This window comes from Elgaria multicarinata, chromosome 10 (assembly GCF_023053635.1).
Source record: "Elgaria multicarinata webbii isolate HBS135686 ecotype San Diego chromosome 10, rElgMul1.1.pri, whole genome shotgun sequence".
NCBI lineage: Eukaryota > Metazoa > Chordata > Lepidosauria > Squamata > Anguidae > Elgaria > Elgaria multicarinata.
This window is the reverse complement of record NC_086180.1, coordinates 45,387,083-45,412,943: the sequence shown is the minus strand read 5'-3', so window position 1 is coordinate 45,412,943 and position 25,861 is coordinate 45,387,083. Positions and strand designations below refer to the sequence as shown.

Sequence of the window (25,861 nt, the reverse complement as noted above, 5' to 3'; positions counted from 1 at the left end):
GGTAGCAACATGCAGCAATGAGAAAACAGTGGTAAGTGGGAGGGTTCCTGTGGCATGGGGCACCTGTACCATGGGGCAGCCTTACCAGGAGGCCAGATTGAGTCTGTCAATTGCTAGTTGACTTTCTTTGTAGAATCATATATTATCCAAGTGTGGATACCTACAGAGCCATAATGGCACTGTCTGCGCACAACAGGGAAGTATTGTCTTTTACTTTAGGGCACAAAGCCCCTGTGGAATGCTGACTGACTGTTGGAGGGCAGGGAGGGGTGGGAACAGAAAGACATGGATGAAACTGAGTATCCTGGAAAAGGAGCTTGACTGACTACAAACCTAAAAAGGAGCGCTGCACACTGCAACATTTTGTTGCATATCACTAGTAGTCCTTAGTTTATATCAATCTCCTTACCTTAGGTACTGTAATGATGGCATAACTCTTTCCAAATAAAACTAAAATCGCCATAGGGATCAATTTGGTGTTGTTTTTAATTGTTCTTCTCCCTCCTTTCCAATCTGGCAGGTACAGAAGATGTTGTAGCAATAATGATCCCTGAACTAAAGGGGAAAGAGATAGTGAGTCTGCTGGAGCGGAACATTACTATGATGATGCACATAACAATTGGAACTCGGAACCTGCAGAAGTACGTTAGCCGTACCTCCGTGGTGTTTGTCTCCATCTCCTTCATTGTGCTGATGATCATCTCTTTGGCATGGCTGGTCTTCTACTATATCCAGAGGTTCAGATATGCAAATGCGAGAGACAGAAACCAGGTGAGTAGCTTTGCAGATGGACACTTATTTCCCTCCCTCCCCCCAACATCTTTAAAAGCATTTATGACCTAGTTATTTAATCCTTTCAAGCCTGTCACAATGAATAAAGGTTTAAATTAAATTGTAATTGTTATGGCCAAGAATTAAATATTAAATGTGCAGGCAAGGAAGGAGTCAGCTAGAACCAAAAACAGAGAAAGAGAGACAGATTCATCAACACAATGTAGCACAGTAAGGTGTTTAATATAGTTTTCGCCTGTAGTGCAATAGCCAAGAGAATAACAAGACTATATGCCTTTCAACAGTCCATGCACTGAATGCGTTAAGTGTCAGAAGTAGCCAAGAATGTGTTTACACTATTTTTTACTCTGGAGAAAATGTCTATTTCAGCTTAATAGGGATATGTCCACATTAACATAGTGTTTAAAGTAAAGAAAGGTAGCTTTACCTATTGGGCAATATAGAAATTAGATAAATAAGGAAGATTATTTTACTCCTGATTAAAATAGGGTATATAACTCCCCAATAACCTGTGATAGTAGCCAAGTTCCTCCAGTCCCAAACCTTCCTTTTTTTGGTTGTTCACAATATTTTTAAAAGTCTGCTCTAATTAATGCTTCACAGAAAGACAGCCTGACAACAGCATGTCAGTGTACTGGGTCATGTCTAAATAACAAGCTTCTTCGTACAGCTTGTCTTGCATTCTATCCTGCACAGTATTTTCTTTTAATTGCTCCTTATATCCCCGTTTGCCTTGTTCCTTCTCTTCCTCAGGTTGAGAAATTGGAACTAGAAATGCCCAAAGCCACAGATAAAGAGAAAAAGGCCCAGCAGACAGTAGCCAAATTTGGTGGTGGTAGCTAGTAGCAAATGACAGTAAGGTAGAGGTAAAATGCTTTAGATTTCTTTAAAGGTGGGAAATCTTACATAAAATAAGTAGGTAGAATTCAAGAGAAAAGGCATTTAATTCAGAAGCTACACAACTGCTGCTATTTATTTATTTTTCTGATTTTTTTGAGTCTGTCTCCACTAACTGGAATTGAGAGGCATACAGGAAATAATCCCTAACTATCATGACTAGTAGCAATTGATAGCCTTACCCTTCATGAGTTTGTCTAACCCCCTTTTAAAGCCATCCAAAGTTGGTGGCCATCATTACATCTTATGCTAGTGAATTCCATAGTTTAGGAAAGGAAAGGAACCTCTCGTGCAAGCACTGAGTCATTACTGACTCTTGGAGGGACACCAGCTTTCGCTGATGTGTCCTTGGCAGGCCTTATAGCGGGGTGGTTTGCCGTTGCCTTCCCCGGCTGTTATTACCTTTCCCCCAGCTAACTGGGTACTCATTTTACCGAACTCGGGAGGATGGAAAGCTGAGTCGACCTGAGCCAGCTGCCTGAAACCAGCTTCTGCTGGGATCGAACTCAGGCCGTGGGGAGAGTTTCAGCTGCAGAAACTGCTGCTTTACCACTCTGCACCACACGAGGCTTCTTCCATATGCACATATTTTATGGGTGCCACAGTCTTGAGAAATTGATGTTGTAAATATATCGTGTGGTTTGATTTCAGGATAATAGTTCTAATTCAAAATGGTGACTAAAAATATCCCCTGCTCATTTCTGAAGCCAGTATGTAAGGAAATAATGGTAATAAAGCCTTGAAACAAAAACTGAACAAAAACTAAGGTCTGTGCATCATATAAGTACTGGCAAAGTTTTGAGTAAAAAATTGTAGCTAAATTATTTCCCTTTTGGTCAAACACACATGTCATTTGAAAGGGCTTTGAATTCACCAAAATATTATTTTAGTGACTGTTTTTCCCCACTGACTGATACCCATCTCTGTCTTTTGTGTTTCAGATCTGAAGCAAGACAATATGGCTGTAACAATTTAGTCCAAATTGTAGAATATTGTTGATATGAGCTTTGTGTCCTGTGAGAAAAGGACAGCAAACATGCAGTGTGGAAACCAAATGAGATAATTGTTGAAAAATATATATGGGTTGCTGGGCAAAGAAAATCAATGCATAATTAAGATATTTTCAACTGTGGGTGTGACATAAAATAACTGAAATTACTGTGCATCATATATTTAGATGTGGGGTTTTGTAACATATTTTTATTTTGTTTCGTATTTTTATTTAGTTTTGTTGGTAATTCCTACTGGTGTGCTGATTGGCAGTGTATGGTATACATTTTAAAAATAATTGAATAAAATATTTGATAAGCACAGTATTCAGTGGAGGAACTGTAAATGGCTTCATCTAAAAGAGATTAACATTACAATGGCTGGGTTCACACAACACACTAACACACCCATGTGGGTTGCTGTTGAACTGTTTAGACAACACATTAATCCATCCTGCAGAAAACGTGCTGTATTCAGACAGCACAATAATCCATGGTGGGTTAGTGTGTTGTGTGAACACAGCCTAAATGGCTTCCATAGAAGAAACTAAAAGTTCAATCTAGACTTTGTTGTACTTAGTAGACCCACTGAAATCAATGCAGACTTAAGTTAGTAATGATTAACAGGTACCATTGATTTCAGCTATGAAAAAAGTTTGGATCAAACCCTGAAAATCTCCATACTTCAAACATGTAAAAAACACAGTAGTACCAGCAAATGTGACTTGAAGCTTTGCCAGAGAATATTTAAAAAATGAAAGTAAAACAGTCCACAAAATATATGCAACTCATTGGCTGTAAAGATGACATTTTCACTCATATTTTTACAAATCTTGCTGCTAAAGATGTGTTTAGTTAATTTCATAAACGGTAATACATATATTAGGATCATTCCTTGACATACAGTCATTGTTGTGATGGTCAATCTATTTTTGCGGAAAAGAGTCTCATTGAAGTCATTGTTGTCAGAATATGCATGCATAAATACACCTGGAACAAAATTCAATGGGAGTGACCCATGTCCATCCATACTTTTGTCAGAAACGTATCTGGCAAGTGTGTTACATGCAGTCTTTCTAAAGTGACGCAATGACAAAGGTGATTCACTTCTTCTATAAAGGTGCAGTCCTATGCATGTTTAGATAGGAAAAAAAGTCCTACAACACTTAGCATTTCCCAGCCAGCATAAGAATGCTGGGAGTTGTAGGACATTTTTCTGTCTAAACATGCTTAGGATTAGACAGAAGATTCCCAAAGTTTCTTTGAACGTGTCAGAACATACACAACGTCAGCTAACAGAGTATGCTTAGAAGTGATTAATTGCCCAGTTGAATAAAGGTAGAAAATACCTTGAAAAATGGACTTAACTTTTCTCCAGTAGTCAGAGGATTTTCTTCCTTTCCTTGGAGTGTAATTGAACATTTGTTACATGTCTCTGGCAGGACTGTTTTCAAGGGGAGATTGCAATTGGTTCACACCACATATTGAATCCTACTCATGATCATTCTGTGATAAGGATACCTGATAATTTTTGATGCAGCAACAACTGTGTCCCTTTCTGCCAGTGTGGTGTAGTGGCTAAGGTGTTGGACTGGGAGTCGGGAAATCCGGGTTCTATTCCCCACTTGGCCATGGAACCCTACTGGGTGACTTTGGGCCAGTCACAGACTCTCAGCCCAACCTACCTCACAGGGTTGTTGTTGTGAGGATAACATGGAGAGGAGGAGGATTATGTACGCTGCCTTGTGTTCCTTGGAGGAAAAAAGGCGGGATATAAATGTAATAAATAAATAAATAAATTTCAATGTCCTGTTGTCAATGGTCCTTGCTTGGTATTTGCCACTTTCATTGTGACAATTGAGCACATCATAGAACTGTAAATGTGAAAAAATATGTTGACAGCTTTCCATCCATCTTTGCCATTAGTTGTTGCAATTCTTTGCTGTAATCATTTTTCTTTCTCCCAACAGCATTACCTGTCCCAGAAGTGCTTCTATTAAAGTAGCCCTCCTGCCTGGATCATGGTATAAAACATCAGCAAAGAATATAGCTTCAATTTGTGATATGTAGAAATAGATTGCAAATGTTCACAGCTTATTCTCAGCAATCTTTTGGCCTTTGACTTTCACATATTCACTCTTACGTCTGTATCTTCTTGGGCAAAAAGTGCAAAGCTTCATGTCACATTCACTAATAGTATTGCATGTTTGTACTTTTGACCTTTGACTCTCTCCTGCTGAAAGCATATTTGTTGTAGTCCTTTGTCCTTTTTAGCTTGGCTTTTGTCATTTCTTCCACTCAATATTAAGCTCATTGATATATGATGGATAGTAGTTTCTGTGATATTTTAGGACATGCTCGTTCTTTCAAATATCTTTATAATGTGCTGGTTTTCTTCTTCCAGAAGCTTCTTTTTTTAAAAAAATATATCTTTCAACACTTTGTCCCATTTGGTTTCAGTACTATGTGTTTGCTACCCTTCTGATACAGGGAACGTAAGAACGCATCAAATTTGCTGCAGTTTTGGAAATTGTTATAGTAGTAGAAGCTATATTGTCTCATTACAGATCTAAAACACAAAAGACAAGGAAACTTATCAGTTAGTGAACCACAAGATGAAAAGAACAAAGTAAATTGTCAAATCATTAACTGGAAGAATATTTTGGTGAAATCAAAGTCCTTCCAAATAATATTCAAAAATGTTCAACATCTGTTATCTCTGTAATTTTTGGCACTGATGGTGGCTCAGTAAAATAGTTGAGTGCCAGTTATGGTCTGTCAGCAGACAGTGTAACAACTTTACCGAAGCGAAGGAGGTCTAGGTCTGGTCAGGGAATAGGAACCCACAAGCTGTAGCAAAATATATCTACTGTATCAGCTCCCATCATCCCTCACCATTGGCTATGCTGGCTATGGCTAATGAGAGTTACAGGCCAAAACATCTGGAGGGCCACAGGTTGCCTTTCCCTGCTGCATACCTGAGAGAAAGTCCCATTGTACTTGTTGGCACTGATATCGGAATAGACATGTAAAGAATTGCATTCGTAATAATAACAGAGAATGTGCATCTGTCCGTCTGTCTGTCGGCACCAAGACCATGAAACTTGGACACCTGAAACATGGCTTGTATATTAAGGGGACACAAGGGGTAGGTGTGTGTGTGTGTGTGTGTGTGTGTGTGTGTGTTTTGTATTTAAAATACATTAATTTCTTTTACCTAATTTTAATGTGGCCATGTGGTTGAAGCCTACAGTAACATTATCAGTCACTTGGGGCAGACTTTGCTAACCTGTACAGAACTTTGTGGTTGATACAGTTTGAAGGTGCAAGATGAATGAGCATCCAAGACATGCAGAAAAAGGGAGAGAAGTCTCAGGATGCTATTAGAAGGTTTTATTATTCAAAAGCCCGACGTGTTTTGGCCTCTTGTTTTTTAGGCCTTCTTCAGGGGGGTGTTATAATGTCTGCAGAAATTATTAATAGCAAACTGTTTTGTGGACTAGTCGCCATCACAAGACCATTTGTTAATAATTTCTGCATACATAACAACCCCCCTAAAGAAACAAGAGGCTGAAACACGCGGGGCTTTTGTATAATAAAACCTTCTTATAGCATCCTGAGACTTCTTTCCCTTTTTGATACAGTTTGAAGCCAGGGAGATTAGTAGGCCGAGGGACAGAGTTAGACATGCTTCTCTGCCTTTTGGTTACCGTACTCTCTCTTGGCCTCCAGCCTGAGATTGAGCACAGAATCTATTCTTATCTATTTAATATGCCGTCGCCCTCCCTGCTGCTATGAGGCAGCCCCATCAGGGGAATGGAATGGACACATCCCTTCCTCAGAGTGCTATAGGTGCCCCATGGCAGGGGCTGTGCCTTGGGATATCAGCAGATACGGCTTCATTCAAACGGGGTGGGCACACTCTTTCCGATGGTGACAGCTTTGTCAATTTGTTTGAAGGCTTCACTGTATCAAACTAAAGGCTATTCCAACCATTGTGAGGCCTGGTCTATTCAGTAGCTGTAAATAAATAAAAAATCCAAAGACATTTATTGCATTCCACCAGGTACATGATAAAGTAGTGTTCTTTTCAGCCCCAGGCAAGCTGAAATACAAGACTCTAGTGTACAACATGAGGCCGGGGAGGGGGGAATCTATATTCTGCAGGCTTGTGTTCCTTTTTTTTTTTTCAAACACTTTTTTCCCCAGGAATATCAATATTCATAGAGGCAATGAATGTGCTAGCGTTTAGTTTAAATGAGAAAAAAATAATAGGAAAATAAACAGATCAAAGATGTTTAAACAGTCTTTAATCTGGTCTTTATATTCCCTTGAGTATTTAGTGGCTAGCACATTATTTTATTTGTAAATGCTTCATGAATAAAGATATCAGAAGCAAATTATAATCACTTTTGTTCCTTGGTGCTCTAGTTGGTATCTTTTGATTTATATTACAAACAACTAATAGTTCTCTAGGAAACTTTTCTGCTTTTGCCTTATCCTTCTATTAGGCACAAGCTCAAGAAAAATAGTGCCAGAGACAGTCCTTTATTACAAGATAATAGTGAAAAACATGTCATGATCAAGAGCTACATGTACATGCTTGTTTTACTATCTCTCTTCAGAGGAGCTGTATGAAGTACATGTTTCACATTTGCAAACGCTGGATGTGATCCTGCTAAAGTAAAACAGTGAAAACATTTCGACACCAGCTTAAGACTTTCATCTTCTAACAGGCATTTAAACTTTAATCTGGTGCTCCAATTATTAACTTCATTGCTGGCTTTTTAATATTTCTGATATTTTTAATGTTTCCAATATTTGGATATTTTTAATGTATTTACTGTTTTGATTGTTTTCTTTCTTTCTTTCTTTCTTTTTAATATAATGATAAATCACCCTGAGGGCATCTGGTAGTTGGATGGTATCACTGTTGTTGTTGTTGTTGTTATTACACAGACTAAATAGGGCCACTGAAGTAGAGACTTGGGGGTACTGGTCCCCTGAGGAATACCATCTGTACACCCTTCCTCCACTATCCAGTAGGGATGTCACAAGCTTTTGACCAGAGGTGCTCAGCAAGCCAAACATCCCTGTTCAGATCTTAAAGAGCAAATCCAAACAAGGCAAGCCCAGCCTCCTGACTCTCAGCATGGAGCAGAGGGTGCCATTCATGCTGATGATCAGAAAAGGAACTCTGTTGCCCCAAGAGAGGTGGATCATTCTTTAGGGGATCTTCTTTTTTTGTTTTATCAATTCATTGCCTTATACAAACTGAGCAGCTCAAACAATTAAATAGGCTATTAGCTCTGTAGTTAATACATCCCTTTGATTAAAAACAATGGTAACGAGTGGAGGCTGCTGGACAACTTGGCCTATGTTGATAGCCCCATTAATGTCCCATTACATGGTTAGGAAGAGGAAATAACTGCAACAAATGCTTTTAAAATACCACTGGTATTTTGTAATTTCATCTTGCATATATATTTTTCTCCCCCTGCCCTCCTATCCTTGCCTCCCCTTACTGAAACCTGGAATGGTGCCCTGAAAAACAAACAAACAAAAATGCAAATGGAAACAGATGGGTAAGCAATGATTCACATTCCAGACTTTGGATGCAAAAATATGTGGAATAATTTTCGCCCTAATTTGCAAGTCTACAGTCCGAAAGCAAATATACATTGTTTTGCTTGTGTAGTTATAGGGTGAAGTCAGTGTGCATTTGTTTTGTGCACATATGTCCTGCTTCTGTTTAAAGAAAAAGGGGGTTCAAGGTGGCTCACAACAATTACACCTGAAAAAAGTATAGTAGAAAACAGTAAATAACACAACCTAAATTACAAGCACAAAAATAAGACAAGCTAAAATTTAAACATGATTGTTGTGATATTCATTTGGGGTCTTTTTATTTAGTTCTAAGTACATCAGATGAAGTGGACTTATTCCATGACTTATGGAATAATAAAATTTGTTAGACTCTTTTTGCTGCAACAGACTAGGACAGAGTATTTGGGCCGACACGGTATAATGGGAAGCTAGATTCTGGCTGGATATCAGGAAAACTTTCCTGAGTGTTAGAGCTGTACGACAATGGAACCAATTACCTAGGGAAGTAGTGGACTCTCCCACACCAGAGTCATTCAAGAGGCATCTGTACAGCCATCTGTCAGGAATGCTTTAAGGTGGATTCCTGCCTTGATGGCCTTATAGGCCCCTTCCAACTCTACTAATCTATGATTCTGTGACCTTCTGCACACAGGCTATGTCCTGCATCACGTCTTGTTTTGGCCCTAAACTTTATTATATCCAGATGTATTTACATGAATAGTCAACTGTATTTGCATGTTTCCATCCTTCTCAGGCTCATTCCACAAAAGTTGCCAATATTAATTAATGCACTCCAGGCCCTTGTGCAAGTTACTGTTACAACACACTTCTAACCAGTAGGAAAAGATGGAAACTACAAATAAATATAAAGCACTGAAAGTTTTTTTTAAAAAAATCTTCAATAAATAGTAAAAATTGAAATGTTTACTCTCCTTCTTGTATATATACTCTCCTTTTCTGCCAGTTGTTCCTATTCAAACAGATTTAGATTCATAACAGTTTGGTGAGAATTAGATAAACATTCTTCCATGCTGCATCAGGTGTTTTGTCAGTTTTATTTGCCCCTGTCATGCCCTCTCTGAATCCTGTAGCTTTCATTTCCCTGTCTGTTCTATTTAAAATGACTTTGGATTATCAAGCCACTATTGCAGACATGTGGGAACGTCAGTGTAAAGGTGTGATCTTTTAGTAAAGAATGATGTTTTGCATTTTCAGCGCCGTCTTGGTGATGCCGCAAAGAAAGCAATCAGCAAATTACAAGTCAGAACAATAAGGAAAGGAGATAAGGTAATTTTGCTTTCCAAGTCTTTCCTTTAACAAAAACAAGTGTTTCTTGTAGTATGAAGGGTATTTGTGAGGACTTGGACCGAGCAGACTGTAACAGTTATATGGAAGGCACACACAGGCTTTCCATCCCCATAATAATCTGGTTCACTGACTGCCCATTTGCAGTCTGTAGTAAAGTCTGTCCTGTTCCATCAGACTCACTCATTCTGAGGCTCGGAGGGTGAGAACAAAGGGGAAGGATTTTTCAGTGGTGGCCCCACATCTCTGGAATGCTCTTCTAAGGGAAGCTCACCTGGCACACATGCTGCTGGCTTTTATGACCTTGGAAAGCAGCTGCATCCCAGGTACCATAAGATATTTCAGATGACCCCCTCTCCAAGGTCATAAGAGCAGGTTCAGGGAGGCGTGAGTTCTGGTGAGAAGGAAAAGGCTGAGATCCTCATATCCGGTGTCTTCTCCAGTTCCGGTGTCACCCTTAGCAGTGCAACCTCTCTAGATGGGCTCAGATGCCTATTCAGAGGGAAAAACAGCAAAGAGGATGGACAGGTGAAATCACCACCGCCAGCAGAGCTTTGGATAGTCGAAGGATTTCGACATCAGAACACTTCTTCAAAGGATGTAGGATTGCACCCTTAAGGTCTTCCGAATATTTTAAAATATTTTACTATTTTTGTGTTTTATTATTTTAGTCCCTGCAATGTGGCTTTATCACTCATACCTGATATTGTATTTTATGCTCTTTGGGGAAGTTGATAATTTTTATATTCTCTATTTTATTGTGATATGATGATGATTTAAACTGTAAAACTCAAACTTATTTTATGAGGCATTTCATAAGTTTAATATATAAATAGATGTTATGTTTAGTGTTTTGCTGCTCTTAATTTGAAGGCTACTCCTACATTTTATTGTATGGCTTTGTTCCTCGGATTTTTGTGATATTTTTATTATACATCAATACGAGTTGGAGGTTGATATTTTATAGATGAAATAAATAAATAAACAAAATTTGCATGTGCCCTAAGGAGAGGGGCAAAACAGGGCTCTGTTATGTCCTGAGGCAGGGGTGGGCAATTTTGGAGGGTCTTGGGGGCATTTTTTCCCCCTGCATGGGCCACAGCTCCCATTCCTGCACTGGTGATTTTTTAATGGTGTCCAGAACAACTACAGAGTAGCAAAAGGGTCAAAATTTGCTTGTTTTCAGCTAATTTTCACCTGTTTTGTGCTCCATAGTAGCTGTGGAGCACCTAAAAGGGATAAAATATTTCAAAATGGCCTCTTTGGACACCATTTTGTTTTTTAAAAAACTTTTTTTACAATTTGGGAGGCCAGCAGCGGCAACACACAGCCTGTGGGCCACATGCTCTCTGCGCCCTATCTTAAGGGGATATTTTTGCACACAGATGCTGTGCCTACAGTGACTACATTGCGCCTTCAGAATTTGAAAGTATTTCTTTTATTTAAAAAGATTAATTTCAATATTTTCATAGGAAACTGAGCCTGATTTTGATAACTGTGCAGTATGTATTGAGGGCTACAAACCGAACGATATTGTCAGGATCTTGCCCTGCCGGTGAGTTACTATAATATCCAATCAGAGAGATATAACTTCTTCGTTTTAATTGATTTCACTGACATTCTTTACAGGCCAGAAATATATCTTTATCATCTATTAAGAGTAAAGTGGGGGGGGGTTTTGGTAATGCCTGCTATGACTACAAGGTGCAGAAAAAAGCAACTAACTTGATCAAACAGTTGAGCTTGATCATCATCCAAGTTTTGGAAAAACTTGTTACAAGGGGGGAACATGATGGAGGTATATAAAGTTATGGATGGTGTGGATAAGTAATACTACACGGTTGAAGTCATCCAATGATGCTAAATGATGGGCAATTCATGACAGATAAAAGGAAGTACTTCTTCACACAGCACATAGGCAAACTAGGGAATTCACTACCACATGATGTAGTGATGGCCGCCAACTTTGACGGCTTTAAAATAAAGTTAGAAAAATTCATGGAGGATTTGACTATCAATGAGTACTAGTCATGATGCTATGGCAGTATACCTCTGAATTACCTGTTGCTAGGGAACGCAAGCAGGAGAGTGCTCATGCCCTGCTTGTGGGCTCCCAATAGGCATCTGGTTGGCCACTGTGGGAACAAAATACCCCTTTGCTTATATTCTTAATTACAATGGCTTATGTTGGAGGCAAGGCCTACAGAAACCAAATTCATTGATGCATATAATTGGTAGCAGAAAAAAAAATCTTTGGTTAAAGTATTTGTTAACGCTTTGGTAGGGATGAACAAATTGGGCTGTGCATACGTTAGGAGAAATGTGTACAAAAATGCAAGTGTTATAAATGTATACCAAAATGCATGCATTTTTAATACATTTTTTCTTAACGTATGTATTTTTGTGTGCAATTTTCACAAACATACACGTTAGTATCCTTTTTTGATGAGAGGACTACACAAAATTCAAAGAATTTAAAAACTGAAGGATAATTACATTCAACCTTGCATATTAGTTTGGGAAGTGCGAATTAGGTTGGTTTGTATTAAAATGTGAACCAAAAAAAAACAAAAAACCCTCCCCCATCCTAACTTGGATAACTCTAGAGTAGAAACAATGTAATTGCAGATTTTCTTAGATATAGTATATAGAACTTGGATTATAATGTATATAGTACTGGGATTATAGGTGCCCTTTTTGGAGGCTACCCTAGTGCATATGGCTGCTTGACAATGTTGGCAAAAATCCATTTGATAAAACCAAATGGATGAATCCAAAGGTTCCTTTGCTGTGATGGAAGGAGGAAGAGATGCTTTGGATCCAACCCAATGCAATGTGCCCAGTCATTGTTTATATTTTAGATATATGAAAGTAAACCAACTTCAATAGTTAAAGTTTTACAAGGGCTAATTGTGAGACAAACTGCAGGTGTCTTTTTTCCAAGAACAGATGCAAACCTCCCTCCCCAACCATTCACTAAAGGACTGTGCACAAAACAAATCTATGTACTATTGTCAGGAACTGCTAGATCCACATGTGGCTACGTGGTGTGGTAAACCACTGAACTGCAGGTGACTGTTCTTTGTGAAGTAACTTTGAGACTCTGGATTAACTCTGTTTACACAGGCTTGACATTGTATCCTCCTTGGCAGGAAGGATTACAAAAAGATATCTTGTACCAGTGGAGCAACAAGGTCTTCCTGAGATCTGGCATGTTCTCGCATCCTTGGTTAATCTTCAGTCCTGACTACTAACTGGTTCCACTGCTGTTGCTTCCAGGCTTCTGGCTCACCCCAAACTGCTAGCTATAGCTTGGCAAAGAGGGCATTCAGTGCCTGCTATTCCAACCCTCACCCTACACATTTATTTATTTATTGCTTGCAACAATAGCATACACAAAAACAGTCAAAATATTAAAAGCAATAAAAACACGAACACAATAAAATAGCAATAAAAAAAATAAAGCCAGCAACAACAAGGACAATAGCAATATCACTAGTCGTATCTCAAGGCAATGGGAAAATAATACATTTTCAAGGCCTTCTTTTAAGCCTGCAATGAGCTTTGCAGACCTCCGATGGGAGCTTGTTCCAAAGGTTTGGGGCCACTGTAGAGAAGGCTTTCTCACGAGTGATCATCCGCCTAATTGCTCTCGTGGGTAGGCAAATGAGAAGGGCCTCTCTTTCTGTCTTAATGTGTGCACATGTTGATAGGCTCCCATGTGCACAGAGGTACAGCTCATGCTGTATGTAATGGGTTCTCTCCTTGCTATCGAGAAGCTTGCATTTTGCCACATTTTCAGTTGTGCATACAGAGTCTACATGTTCACAGCTTATATGCATGGTAGTTCTATGCACGGAGAGCTTATAATATGTACATGTTGCGGTGAGGACAGCAGATGCAATTCTGCTTCTCCGTTCCATGAATTGATACTACTTAGATATGTTTTATGAACAGCTCTTAGGTGTAATGGCATGGGGAAAATACACAGATAACTAGTGAGGGAAGTGCTCCTTTTGAACATTATAAAAAATAAAAAACAGGCATTTTATATTTAAGGTGTTACTTGAAGTTATTCTGATGTAAACATGCCACATCATTAAGTCAAAAGACAAAGCTCCTACACACTTTAGTAGACCATGACGGTTTCCTATTATCTTAATCTAATTCCATTTAATTCCTGAAAGTGCAAAAGATATGATCTTAACAGCTGTTGAGTTGGAATAATTCAGCATGGATAGTCTTCTTTTGGGAAAGAAGGATCATTGCAATAGCCAAATAAGGCCGTAATGTGTGAGAATTCCTAACAACCACTGACTGTGAAACATTATTCTGTGACCAGCTACAGTTTGCAATGCTTGACCTTAAAACAAAGGAAACTTTCTAGTACAATTTCACACATTGCACACCATTTACATTCTCACTCAGAAACAAGTGGTAGGTGTGTGGGTGTTCTTTTTAAAAATGTGTCATTTGGGTTTTCTTGTGAACTTACACTGGTTATGAGAAGTTTCAAAAGGATTTTAAAGGTTTATTTGGACATTTATATGCTGCTTTTATAATATAAAATCAAACTCAAGGATTGGCCCTGCCCATGTCCTTATGGGACTTTAAACATTAGAGCAGTACCATGGGATGAATCCATGGAATAGCAGATACGCACTTGCTGCTGTAAAGTCTACACCAGCTTTCCACAACTTAGTGCCCTCCAGATGGTTTGTATTTCAACTCCTATCAGCCCCAGCCAGCATGGCCGGGGGTCAGGAATGCTGGGAATTGTAGTCTAAAACATCTTGAGGGAACCAGGTTGGGGAATACTGCTGTAGCTGAACATTTGTAATTGTAAACCCAGGCTTGATTGACCGAAATGTATTAAATCCAAAACACTTTTATTTTTCAATGTAGGCCTTTATTCATTAGGTTTTCTCTTGAAAAAAATCTTTCCTGAATGGATATACTTTTAGCTATATAGTTCTTATGCTGCAAGACACTTCTGAGCTTTTTTCAAGATAGATTATCTCTAGAATATTCAAAACTTGGAGATAGAGAGATGAACTAAATGCCATTTTCTCCTCCTTGTAGGCATCTCTTTCACAAATCTTGTGTTGATCCATGGCTACTAGACCATCGCACCTGCCCTATGTGTAAAATGAACATCTTAAAAGCACTAGGGATTCCGGTAAGCATGTCATGTGGCGGGATATTTAAAATTGTCTTTTTGTAAATGCCAATTTTACCTACATAATGAAGAAGCAGGTAAGCATTACATTTCCTTGCAGAAGATTTTGTCTGGTTATTCCAAGACCTTTTTTCTTCACAAGTACTATTAAGAGAATATAAGATGTGCTCCTCATATGTGTCATACTTCACATGAACCATATGATTTTATTTAATATAGGGACTTTATTTAGAGCAGGGCTATGTGAATAGAATTCATATGATCTATTGATGTGGTTGCAGTAAAACTATAAAAAAAAATAACAATGGCATCTAATAGATACAGATACCTTAGAATAGGAAGAAGATAGATGAGAGCTTGGGAATTGCTCCATAATTTCCTCATGCTCCCAGGCATTTTTATTATTCTACTTCCTGGAGCTTGAATGGAAGGAAGAATCTAACTTTGTCTTGCTAAATATATAGTAAATAAACAAGCACCTTGGAGGGTTAAGGAGAAGAGGAGGAGGGAGTTAGCTTGTTTTCATCTACTTTGGGGGTCGTCATACAATGCATTCCTTTAATCTTTTGCCTACCACCTCCTTTTCCCTAGTTTACAGATTATGGAGGCCTAACTACACCAAGCAGGATATTGCACTATGAAAGCAATATATGGTGTGTGTCAGTGGTCTCCAACAGTTGTCAGTGCACTTCAATAGTGCTATAAAGCAGTAGTGTGGCTCCTGCCTTTTATATATCGCTTTCGTACCGTTTTTCATAGTGCAATATCCTGCTTAGTTTAGATTAGGCCTAAGTGTTCCAATATATATGTCACTTACACACACACACACACACACACACCCCTGCGTGCTATTGCCCTAGTTTCCTTTATAAACAGGCATCCCTAGCTTCCAGTGGGGAAGGAGTTACTGGAATGCAGTCAGAATGCAAGCAAGGCACTTTATTTTATTTATTCACAATATTTGTATACTGTTCCACTTCCAAAGTTTTCAGAGCGGTGAACAGCAGAATAAAAACATACATGTAAAAAGTAGAAACAGAAACAGTTCTGATAAAACTGAGTTTTGATAAACCATGGCCAGTCACTCAAGGAAGGCTTCCTGAAATAACAATGTTTTCAGACATGCCAGAAGTAGCCCAGTGTTGGTGCCTGCCTGACCTCCAAAGGGACAGAATTCTGTAGGAATGGGGCCACAACACTGAAGGCTTTTTTTCCTGGTGGGCTCCATTCGGGCCATAAGTCCATGTGGAACCACCAGAAGGATGCCATCTGATGACCTCAGTGACCAGGTAGGTTGGTATGGGAGAAGTCACTCTCTCAAGTATCCTGATCCCAAGTTCTTTAGGGCTTTGTACATTAGTGCTAAAACCTTAAAACTGGCCCAGTAGCGAATTAGTAGCCAGTGCAGTTCCCTCAGCAAAGGAACTGTATGCTGAAAAGCGCCAGCTCCAGACAACTGCCAAGCTGCTGCACTAGCTCCAGCTTCCGGAGCAGCTTTAAGGGCCACATAGAGCACATTGCAGCAATCCAGTCTTGCAGTTGCTGATGCCTGTACCACTGTGGGCAAGCTGCCCCTATCCAGTAGAGGCTGTACCTTCCCACTCTTTCGGTATGAAACAGGAAGACAGACATAGGTTTGGGTCTGAGGCCAGGTTTTCATCTGAGTCAAACAATTAAGTCTTAGCCAAGCTGTCTAGGAGACTCAGGTGTCTGCGTGTGTGTGCATGAAACTTGCCAAATGCTAAAAGAAATACAAACATGCTGCTGCAAAATGCCTTAAATTAACAAATCTTTTTGCCAAGTACTCTTCAGCTTCTGTTGTTGCTACAACCTTTGTTCCAGAGAAAGACATTTTGGAATTAAAAGAGAGGGTTGATAAACCTCAAACAAAGCAGAGAATACTTGATCAAAATGAAGTCAAGCCACCCTTGCAGCAAGAGTTAGAACCATAGCATCAGAAGAAATATATACCAAAATGTGATGAACAGTGCTATCAAAAAGTGAAAGGCTGTTTTCTAGCACCATCTCTGTTTCAAAAGAGTGGTTTTGTGATTTGGAGGTCAGACCCTACCTCTTCCTTGTATTTACATTCTTGGACTAGTTGCTTTTCTTTTAATCACACCTGTTTACCTTCTGAGACTTGAGGGTTTTGTTATCGGCCATTCCCACCATGGCAGACATTTTATGAATAGGCAAGCTTCCCTCAGCCCACCCCAAAGCCATTTTGTGAGCGTACCTGCAACACTCCCTCAAAATTATAAATGTGCCCATCAACCCGAAAGTTTGGGGACACCCCATGTTATAAAGGCAGCAAACAAATATTCAAAGATTGGGTCTGTTTCACTTGCTACTGGTGTAAAAACTGTCTGGGATCATTTAAATACACATTGACCTGCCTTGCATTTGAGCGTCATACAAATTTCAGCAGAGTGGAGTTGAGTAGGGAGAAAGGCAATGATAAGCGACTGTGGCTGAAGATACTGAAAGCACAGAATGCAGAAAATGTCAAATTTGTGGTAATTTTGCCATATGATATATACAATTGTTCTTCTGGAATGTTTGAGTTAAATGTAAGTCCTATATTTCTTTAAATCACATGTAATGTTAAAATATATTCATGGTAGTATTCCTTCATTATGTAATTTGCATTTTTTACAAATTGTTAAAAGTGCCTCTTTGCATGGGTAAAAGTACCCTTTTGAGTTCATTTTTCCTCAAGTGAAAATTCCTTTTAAAAAGCACTGAGTAGATACCATCAGATAAGACATCTGAAGTGTTACTTGAAAGAAAATGTTCATATCAATTATTAATTCCAAAAATGGATTGTGCATCATTTCCAAAAGAAAATGTGAGGCACATTTATATGCATTTCAGATGGAAATAGAAGTGAAAATTGCATTTCCAAAGCAAAGTTGCTGTTTTAGAAGAGATGGTGTTTAGATGCCATGTGCAAACATCTGGCACAAAAATCAAAGTAAGAATTCTCTCAAAATGGCAATTTCTATTCAGAAGAATATAGAAAGTAATACAGGGTATTGTGATATATATTTTTACTTTTGTTTAAAGAGAAACCAAGATACATACTTGAAGATCTATAACTAGGCAATATATAGAACTAGAAATAAAGCTATGGGGGCAAAACTTTTCTTTCTGTAATTGAAATCCAAACACTTCTGATCAGAATCTTTCTTTCCGTTCTCACGAGTCTCTGCTTTCTTCTTCCCATTAGCCAAATGCAGATTGTGTAGATGACATCCCTCCAGATTTTGAAGCTTCTATAGGAGGGCCACCAACTAATCAGATTACAGGAGCTAGTGACATAACTGTGAATGAAAGTTCTGTAGCATTGGATCCTCCTGTCCGGACAGTTGGAGTATTACAAGTCATCCAGGATGCAGATCCGCTTCCACAGCCTGGGGAAAGTAATCTCACCACAACCAGTAAGTTCCTGTTTCTTACCTTGTTTGCTCAGTATGAAAATTATAAATGTGAGTCATAAAAGCTTCTGTGGGTGTTGTTTTGAATTTTCAGTAGTAATATGGGGAACCTCTGCATTCCACTTTGGAAATATTCCTGCAGAACTGGATTTCTCATTATGGGTTTCATTAAGCATCTCAAAAGGCGTTCCAAGCAATATCTGATTGGTTCCATGGCATCACAGCATCAATGTGCTCACTAAATGACCCCTGATTGGTTGGGAGCATACTGTGATGGAGAAAATTGCACTGAAGGAGATGAGAACATAGTCGCTGCAAGCATTCCTAAATATACATGGGGGAAGGGTTTTTGTGGTCTTGCAAATTCTATTTTCATACCAAATATGTTCACTACTGAATATTCCGTCTGGTGCTAATTATAAGCCATGTTGTGCATTTATAGGGACCTCCTGCATGAATTTGGTGTCAGTTTGGGGCCCTAGGTGGGAAACGCCTAGGAGGAAAAGTTGTTACTCTCTGGATTGTTGGGCCTGTGTGTTGTTGTACTTTTCCTGTTGTACTTTTCCTCAGGACAGTTCTTAAGCCAAGTGCAAATATGTCTATGGTTTTCAGACTGCAAGCACAGTTTGCATTTCCCTTTCTGTTAGCTCCAGTCCTGCAGAAGTCTGCTCTTCCAGGCTTGCTATATACATTTACTCTTTATATGCTGCCTTTATATGCCTCAAGGGGACACACAGCACAATTCTATTTTTCAGGCCATAGTAGCTGGCCTAAAGTTCATCAAGCATAATTGCTGCTACAGCATACTTGAGTGGCCTCCAGATTTGACAATTAAAAAATGTAATTCCAGCAGCCTCCACAACTTACCATATGCACACTTTATTAATTACAGTTTTAGCCAGAAACGTTAAAAACACACATATATAACCATTGCAAGCAGCAGATCGATACAGAATGTAAGATAAAAGATTACCCCACACAACAAAACAACAGTAACAGCATGAATTTAAAAAGGGCAAAACTTAACAGCAGTGATTCTTTGGTTGTCATTTACAAAACAGATGAAACCAATAACAACCATATTTTTTTTAGTGCAGGGGGAAAGTGAAAGAGATAGAATTGCCTATTGGCATTAGCAATTTCCATCCAATCCTGCCCATGCTGGTTAGTCTAGTAAGGTTGTGTTCATTTCAGCACCCACAACAAATACCCCGTCCTTGCCAATACCTGATTATACAATCTGTTTTCCCTTGCCAGATACCAGGGTACTGCTCATACTTTTTGTCCATACATTGTTGTGATCCTTGGCATGCGTTCCTAGAAATAGGTTCCACTGAAAACAGTAGAACTTACTCCAAGAAAATATATTTAGGAGGATAGCGTTCTGGTATGCAACAGGCTTCCACAAAGCCTCTGTTAACCAACCTGTACTTTAGAGGGCTGATGCTGTTTTCTATATCCGCATGCTCTGGAACGTCTGCTTCACTTGCTTTGATATGACAGATGTACTGAATTAAACGACACTAGAACATTTCCACCACTTTGTCTAGCACTGGAAGTAGAATGGTTACATAAAAGTTGTAATTGCAGTTATTTTAAAGCCCTCTTGTTAAACATTGAGTTCTTCGCTAGACTCAAAGATTCACTGAAGTCCTTAGCTTTCCCAGTCCTTTGATGGAATGTGACTGAAAAAGAAAGCAACTGTGCAAGTGGAACCTGATCAACATTCTTTTGAGAGCCTCAAGAGAATCAGATATTAAGTAGTCCCTACAAATATGCAAAACATTTCAGTCTATGGCTAGGGGAGAAGAGATGTCTGCAAACTGGTAAAATAAGTGTATTTTGAGAGTTAAAACATAGAGGCTGTGTTTGCATGTAACTAGACTAATGGGCCTTGGGCTTACACACTATTTTCCCCTTTTCTAGTGTGGCTGCAAGAAGGAGTTTGGAAGCTTTTGCTTCCATTTTTAAATAAAATGCAGCTTGCTGTTATGTCCAAACCCAAACGTACATGTTGTTAACCTTAACTGTGGTTAATGAAAACAAGCCAACTTCACATGTCACAGTTACTGGCCTGTTGTAACTTACCATAGTTAAGATTAACCACTTTTGGTGGTTGTAAAGCTAAACTGTGACTAATCTAAAAGGGAAGTGGAAACTTCTAACCTCCTTGTGGGTGTGCTGAGGAGGGGTAAGGCACAGCATGGGGTTAACTTATGTCCCAACTGGGTCATTATCAGTAATGCTAAGGGAATTTTCAAACCGTTGTTCAGTAACCCTTCTTCAAAATATAATTAGAATTGTGTACTGAATTCTGTATGAAAAATATGCACTTAATCAATTTCTGTACAACAGTAATAAAGTATGGCAAGTTTCTGATCTGTGGTTGCTGCTCAGTCCCTTAATCATTGTTCTGCAAGTTCAAGAAAGGGGAAAAATGACTCTGGTGATTTTAGATGAGAGCTAAAATGAAGTGGATATTTTGGATAAACCAAAAATGGATGAATGATTCAGATATGCTGATGGGACACTATTAAATGTTAACAGTCATACTACAGTATATGCCTAACATTCATTAGAACTTGTTTTATGACTCCCTATGTGTACAGCTGTCTGCCCCCTACTCCCAGCATGGATTCATTTAGCCCTTAATAATTTCTGAAAGGGGGTCCACTTGCATTCAAAAATAAGCTAAAAGTAGCTTCAGTTATTAATCTACTTGGGGTTTCCTGCTAAAATTTTATATTTCTTCATAATCATTTGTTCTGATTTTTCTTTTTTTAAAAAATCACTTCTGTGATTTCAGAAATAGGAAGTGGGCAGACTGTGTGACTCACACAGAGTAACCAGGGTAAACAGTTTGAACTTACTGTACAAAACTGTAGAAAAGAAAATGTTGCAACATAAGAAAAAGCTCACCCTCAAATATTCCATTAGTTCTGAAGAGAAGACCTTCATAGTTACTGTTTTGTTGAGTGTTGTCAATTAGGATATTAAAGACCACGTTGTTTCTTAACAACTGAGTAAATGAAAGTTACCACTTGCTGGTAGTAAGAAGAAACAGCTATTGTAATAGTCTTCATTCCTTATTTCAATAACAGGAGAGAACCATAATTGCCGAAAGAAAGAAACAAGCCACAATGCCCTTAAATTACAGTCCCATCAATTAAAATTTGAACTCTTTGATTAAAATTGTCATTTGGCAGTTAGTTAATTAACATTTCAGTTGTTTAATCTACGCATTAGGTACCGGGGTGAGCAATTTGTAGCTCTTTGGATGTTTTGGCTTCCAACTGCCATCAGCCCCAGCCAGCATGGGCACTGGTGAGGGATCATGAGTGTTGTGGGCCAAAACATCTGGAGGGCCACAAATTGTCCACCCCACATTAAACCAATGAAAGTTTGCATTCTTTTCCTGTCAGTCATCAAGTCATGTGAGGAATTGGCCTGGTATCAGAACTTAAAGACAAATTGCCCTGTCATGAGTTGAGCTGAAGTTTATGTGCCAATTTGTGTGCTATTAGGGCCCAAAATTGTGCACATTGTTGTCCAAACACATCACTGCATGCCACTATTTTCACTGACAACAGTTCCTATATATTGTCATTACTTCTGGGGAAAAACCCTAATTTCTCTTGTCTGGGAGTTGAGCAAATATCTCAGTATTAGGTACATGGGACTATTTCTACAGTGTGTCTTACATCAAGCCAGTGGGATAACAAAGTTGTGACAAAAAATAAAAGAGATTGGATATCAGTTAAAATGAGGCAGTGTATGATGGGAGTTATTGGGAAATTCACATTTTTAAAAAACATGTGCCATATTTTTATGGATAACTCCCTTCTTCATCTCCCAGCTGAGGAAAGTCCAGTATTTTCAAATCTCTTGGAGAAAACAGAAATACACTCCACTTCCTGTTGTCTCTGCAATGCTGTTATGTCGGAAGCCAGCAACGAAGGAAGTATATTGGACAATGAGAAAATCTTTATCAGAATTTTTAATTAAGTGGGGGGGGGATCAATTTACTAGGCTTATTAATCCAAGTATTATGTGAAGAAGCAATTTGGGAAGAACTGTTGTTGTTCTTTCAATTAAAGATAATGTTCCTCCCAAAGTTGCATATTATTAACACTGTGAAGTACCCAGTGCTTTAGTTTCAGCAAGCATTTTAGTCACTACCTGCCAGAGTTTGTCACCTATTTCATATTACTCAGAGTTCAGCATAGGTCATTGACCTTATAAAATGTCACCTGAGGAGCTCATTCACTTTCTATTTCTGCTAGTGTTGTCATTGAGTAGATTTCACTCAGTCATATCAAGACCATAGGAATGTAGGTAACACTCTCTCTCAGGAAGGCATTCTAGATGGAGTTATTGAATGGAAGTCAGTTTACTTCCCTTGAACAGGATAGAAGGAATTTGGTGGATCAGATTCTGATTAAGGCTAAAGCTCCAATATAGGTGATTTGGTTTTGGTTTTTGAAGGGTATAATCCTGATGAAATCCTGCTTTGGAATTTTTGACTCCTGCTGTCCCAGCTGTTCATTTCACTAATAACATTTCAATATGGAGAACAGATTTAAAAGGAAAGCCAACAGGAAAAGCTGCAGTGAAGAAAGCAAATATTTTTTGTTTCTTAAACAGGATAGGCATAGCTTTACCCCTCTAGGCCTCTATTTGGTGCCAGAAAGATAAAGTTCGTTATTTGTGTAAATTATTTTTAAAAAATCATGCTAAATGTGGCAGAAAAGCAACATCTCATTAGTGCAGATCAGGCAAATGCATAAATCTGTCCCTGTAGAATTCTGGTTAAATAGAAAAACGCTATCACTACTTTCTTTCCTTTTTATTTCTACGTGAAATAATAGCCCCATTCAGACATTCTCATCATCAGTAAATTTTACACATGCGGAGAAGGTGTGGCGATAAGCCCACTAGCTCTGCCTCCTCTCTCTGTCTTTATCATCTGCTACACATGGAGGCCCACTGTCTACAGAGAAGAGCCTTTTTTACCTGTGAAGGCTCTTCCTGAGATGATAGAATCCTGACTTTCCTGAGTTTGTCCCTATGAAAATATGCTATTGCATTTAATCAAAAATGGCAACTTGTAGCTGAATATTGAGCTACCCAAGAGGTTTTGATAGTTAGATATAGATATAGATATAGATTCTTGCAATGGAAACTTACAAAAAATGTTGAAAGGAATTTTTTTCTGGAATCATCACCCTTTTTTCATATATTTCACTTTATTCTGTTCCATTTCCAAAAGATCTTTGTATAATATTCGAATGAACTTTAAACATTACATTATAGATGCAGTATTGGCAGTATAATGTTTTTAGAGGCTGTGTAACCTGCAGGCAAACTGCAACCCCATAAGTATACATTTGCAGCCTGCAAGGGTCTGCCTCCACCATGGTTATATGCAGCCTGTTAACTGAGGCTGCGGAGGAAAGCTGCCTACTCAGGCCCAAGTATACAGTGAATGCGCATAAATGAGCACATGGCCTCCCACCTGCTTGCCACTTCCACTTTGCGTTTGCTTTCATCAACAGCCCAGGAACACCTGATTCCTGGGGTGTTTCAGGCGACATGCAAACCTGCATTCTAGGTTCTTGAAGGACAAACGACCCAAAGTTTTAATCCCTGGCAGGCTGTTGTGTTCAAACTCTGGGTTGTTCCTCAACAAACAGCTTTCCAATTCATGGGTTAAACAACTCATGAATTGGCATTAAATGCTAGCCAGGTCATTGTCTGAAGAAAGTGGTAATATTCACATACCAGCTACTTTCAGCAATGATGAAAGGGATCATAGCTCAGTGGCAGGACTGTCCAGAGGGGAGGGCAACTTCCCCCTGGCCCTTGCAAAGAAAAAGGGTCCATCCTTGGCTCCTGCCTTAGCTTGCCACATTGCTCACCACACCAAATGTGACAGTATTCATGCAATAACCAATTGCATGAATGTTTTCTTTTAGAAGAAACAGCTAGCATTTGGGATGGGGTGAGGGGTCCGGATCAGTACCCTGCAATGCCAATGAGAAGGTTCCTCTTGATGCAAATAGCAGGTGCCAACCTATCAACCTTGATTGGGGCTGCAGCAGGGGAGCAAACAATTAATTACTCCACCTCCACACTGCCCCTGTCAGGGTACTAGTCTAGATTAAGAGGGGAGGGTGGCATCTGCTCTTTACTCGACACCCCCCATCTCACACAGCTGCAAATTGCATAATGGTGTCATGTCTAGTTTGGCCCAGAGCGACATGGAGCCAAGGATATGTCATACCAGCCTGTGAAGATACTTCTTTTTATCCTGTAGGCAACCGTGACTCCTGTACTTGCTTTTTCTTTTTTCTTCAGTCCTTTGGGAAGCTTCAGTTTTTTGACATATCTGCCTTTTTCCTTTTTTCATTCTTCTCTCTTTTTTTATTATTTTACTCAAACAACCTCCTCCCTTTTGTGTGACAGTGCTTCTGTTTAATATTAATAATTATACATAGTTATGCATAAGCCAGTCTTTAAAATAATAATAATAACAACAACAACAACAACAACAACATGGCCCATTCACAATGTCATTACAATTATGAACACTCAACATTTCTCTTACTAGCCTTTAAAATCCAATACATTTCCTTTCAAGAAAAAAAAATTGGCTAGAGCCTTCCACTGAGGCAGGTTTGACAATCACTGGCACCTTGCCCAGAGAAGCATATGCTGCCCAGAATGTCTTAAGATTGAGGGAAAATTGCATTGAAAACAAGCTATTTTCTGTTACGATGCAAGGAAGAATTTCTTCAGGATTGGGCTGTGGCAACGGGGTTATTTACTTGCCCTAGGAATGAGAGCTATTCAGCAGCTATACAGTATAAAATGCAATTAGAATCATTTTCTAAATTGAGTTTATTCTGAAACTTGCTTCTTTGCTATGGCCATCTTGCTGAGGGAAGGATAATTTGTGACCTAAACAATAATCTGATACCAGAGGCATAACTGTCACATTATGACAACATATCATTGTAGGTTCACATCAATTTCAATACATGTGTTGCAGCCTCTACTGCATCCGTGGTTCTGTGCGATCATTGTTTATGGTTGGTGTAGACCATTTAGTTACCATTTAGGTCACAGAGAACACAAGAAATAACAGAAGCAAGGAAATACCTCCATTGGATCAACTGCACCTTCCCACTTCTATTTTGGAGTGTAAAAGTAATGCCACTGACCATCTCAAACTATTTCAAGAAAATAAACCACTTTACAAGGTTTGTATCCATCACTGTCCTTTTCCTGTGGCTAACAAGTTTTTCTAACCAACTACAATCTACCAAAGTCACCTTAATGTTGCATAGACTCTTTAGAACAGCCTTCCCTGACCTGGTGCCCTCCAGTTTTGGACTACAACTCCCAGCATTCCTGACCACTGGCCATGCTGGCTGGGGGTTATGGGAGTTGAAGTCCAAAACATATGGAGCGCATCATATTGGAGAAGGCTGTCTTAGAATATACTAAAATGTCAGGCTTTTAAAAATATTTTCATATGTCAAGAAATTGATCCCAAATACTTTCCAAATAGAGAATGCCATATCTAGCTGGCTTCATAATGTTTGTATATATAATGTAAAAGCAGTAAACACAGAAAATACCAGTGTGAGTGC

General features: G+C 39.0%; 3 protein-coding genes across 3 annotated transcripts in view; 1 reads left to right on the top strand and 2 right to left on the bottom strand.

The window, feature by feature from the left end:
- The window catches only part of SCOC (short coiled-coil protein), a 652,090-nt gene that overhangs the window by 383,721 nt on the left and 242,508 nt on the right, over window positions 1-25,861 (bottom strand). The window lies entirely within an intron of this gene.
- Window positions 1-25,861, bottom strand: part of ZNF330 (zinc finger protein 330) — a 201,368-nt gene that overhangs the window by 115,072 nt on the left and 60,435 nt on the right. The window lies entirely within an intron of this gene.
- The window catches only part of RNF150 (ring finger protein 150), a 102,532-nt gene that overhangs the window by 68,462 nt on the left and 8,209 nt on the right, over window positions 1-25,861 (top strand). The window contains exons 2-6 of the mRNA XM_063136354.1: window positions 521-771; window positions 9,501-9,572; window positions 11,063-11,145; window positions 14,673-14,769; window positions 17,999-18,209. Coding sequence (XP_062992424.1) covers window positions 521-771; window positions 9,501-9,572; window positions 11,063-11,145; window positions 14,673-14,769; window positions 17,999-18,209 — 714 coding nt within the window. The remainder of the gene's footprint in view (window positions 1-520; window positions 772-9,500; window positions 9,573-11,062; window positions 11,146-14,672; window positions 14,770-17,998; window positions 18,210-25,861) is intronic.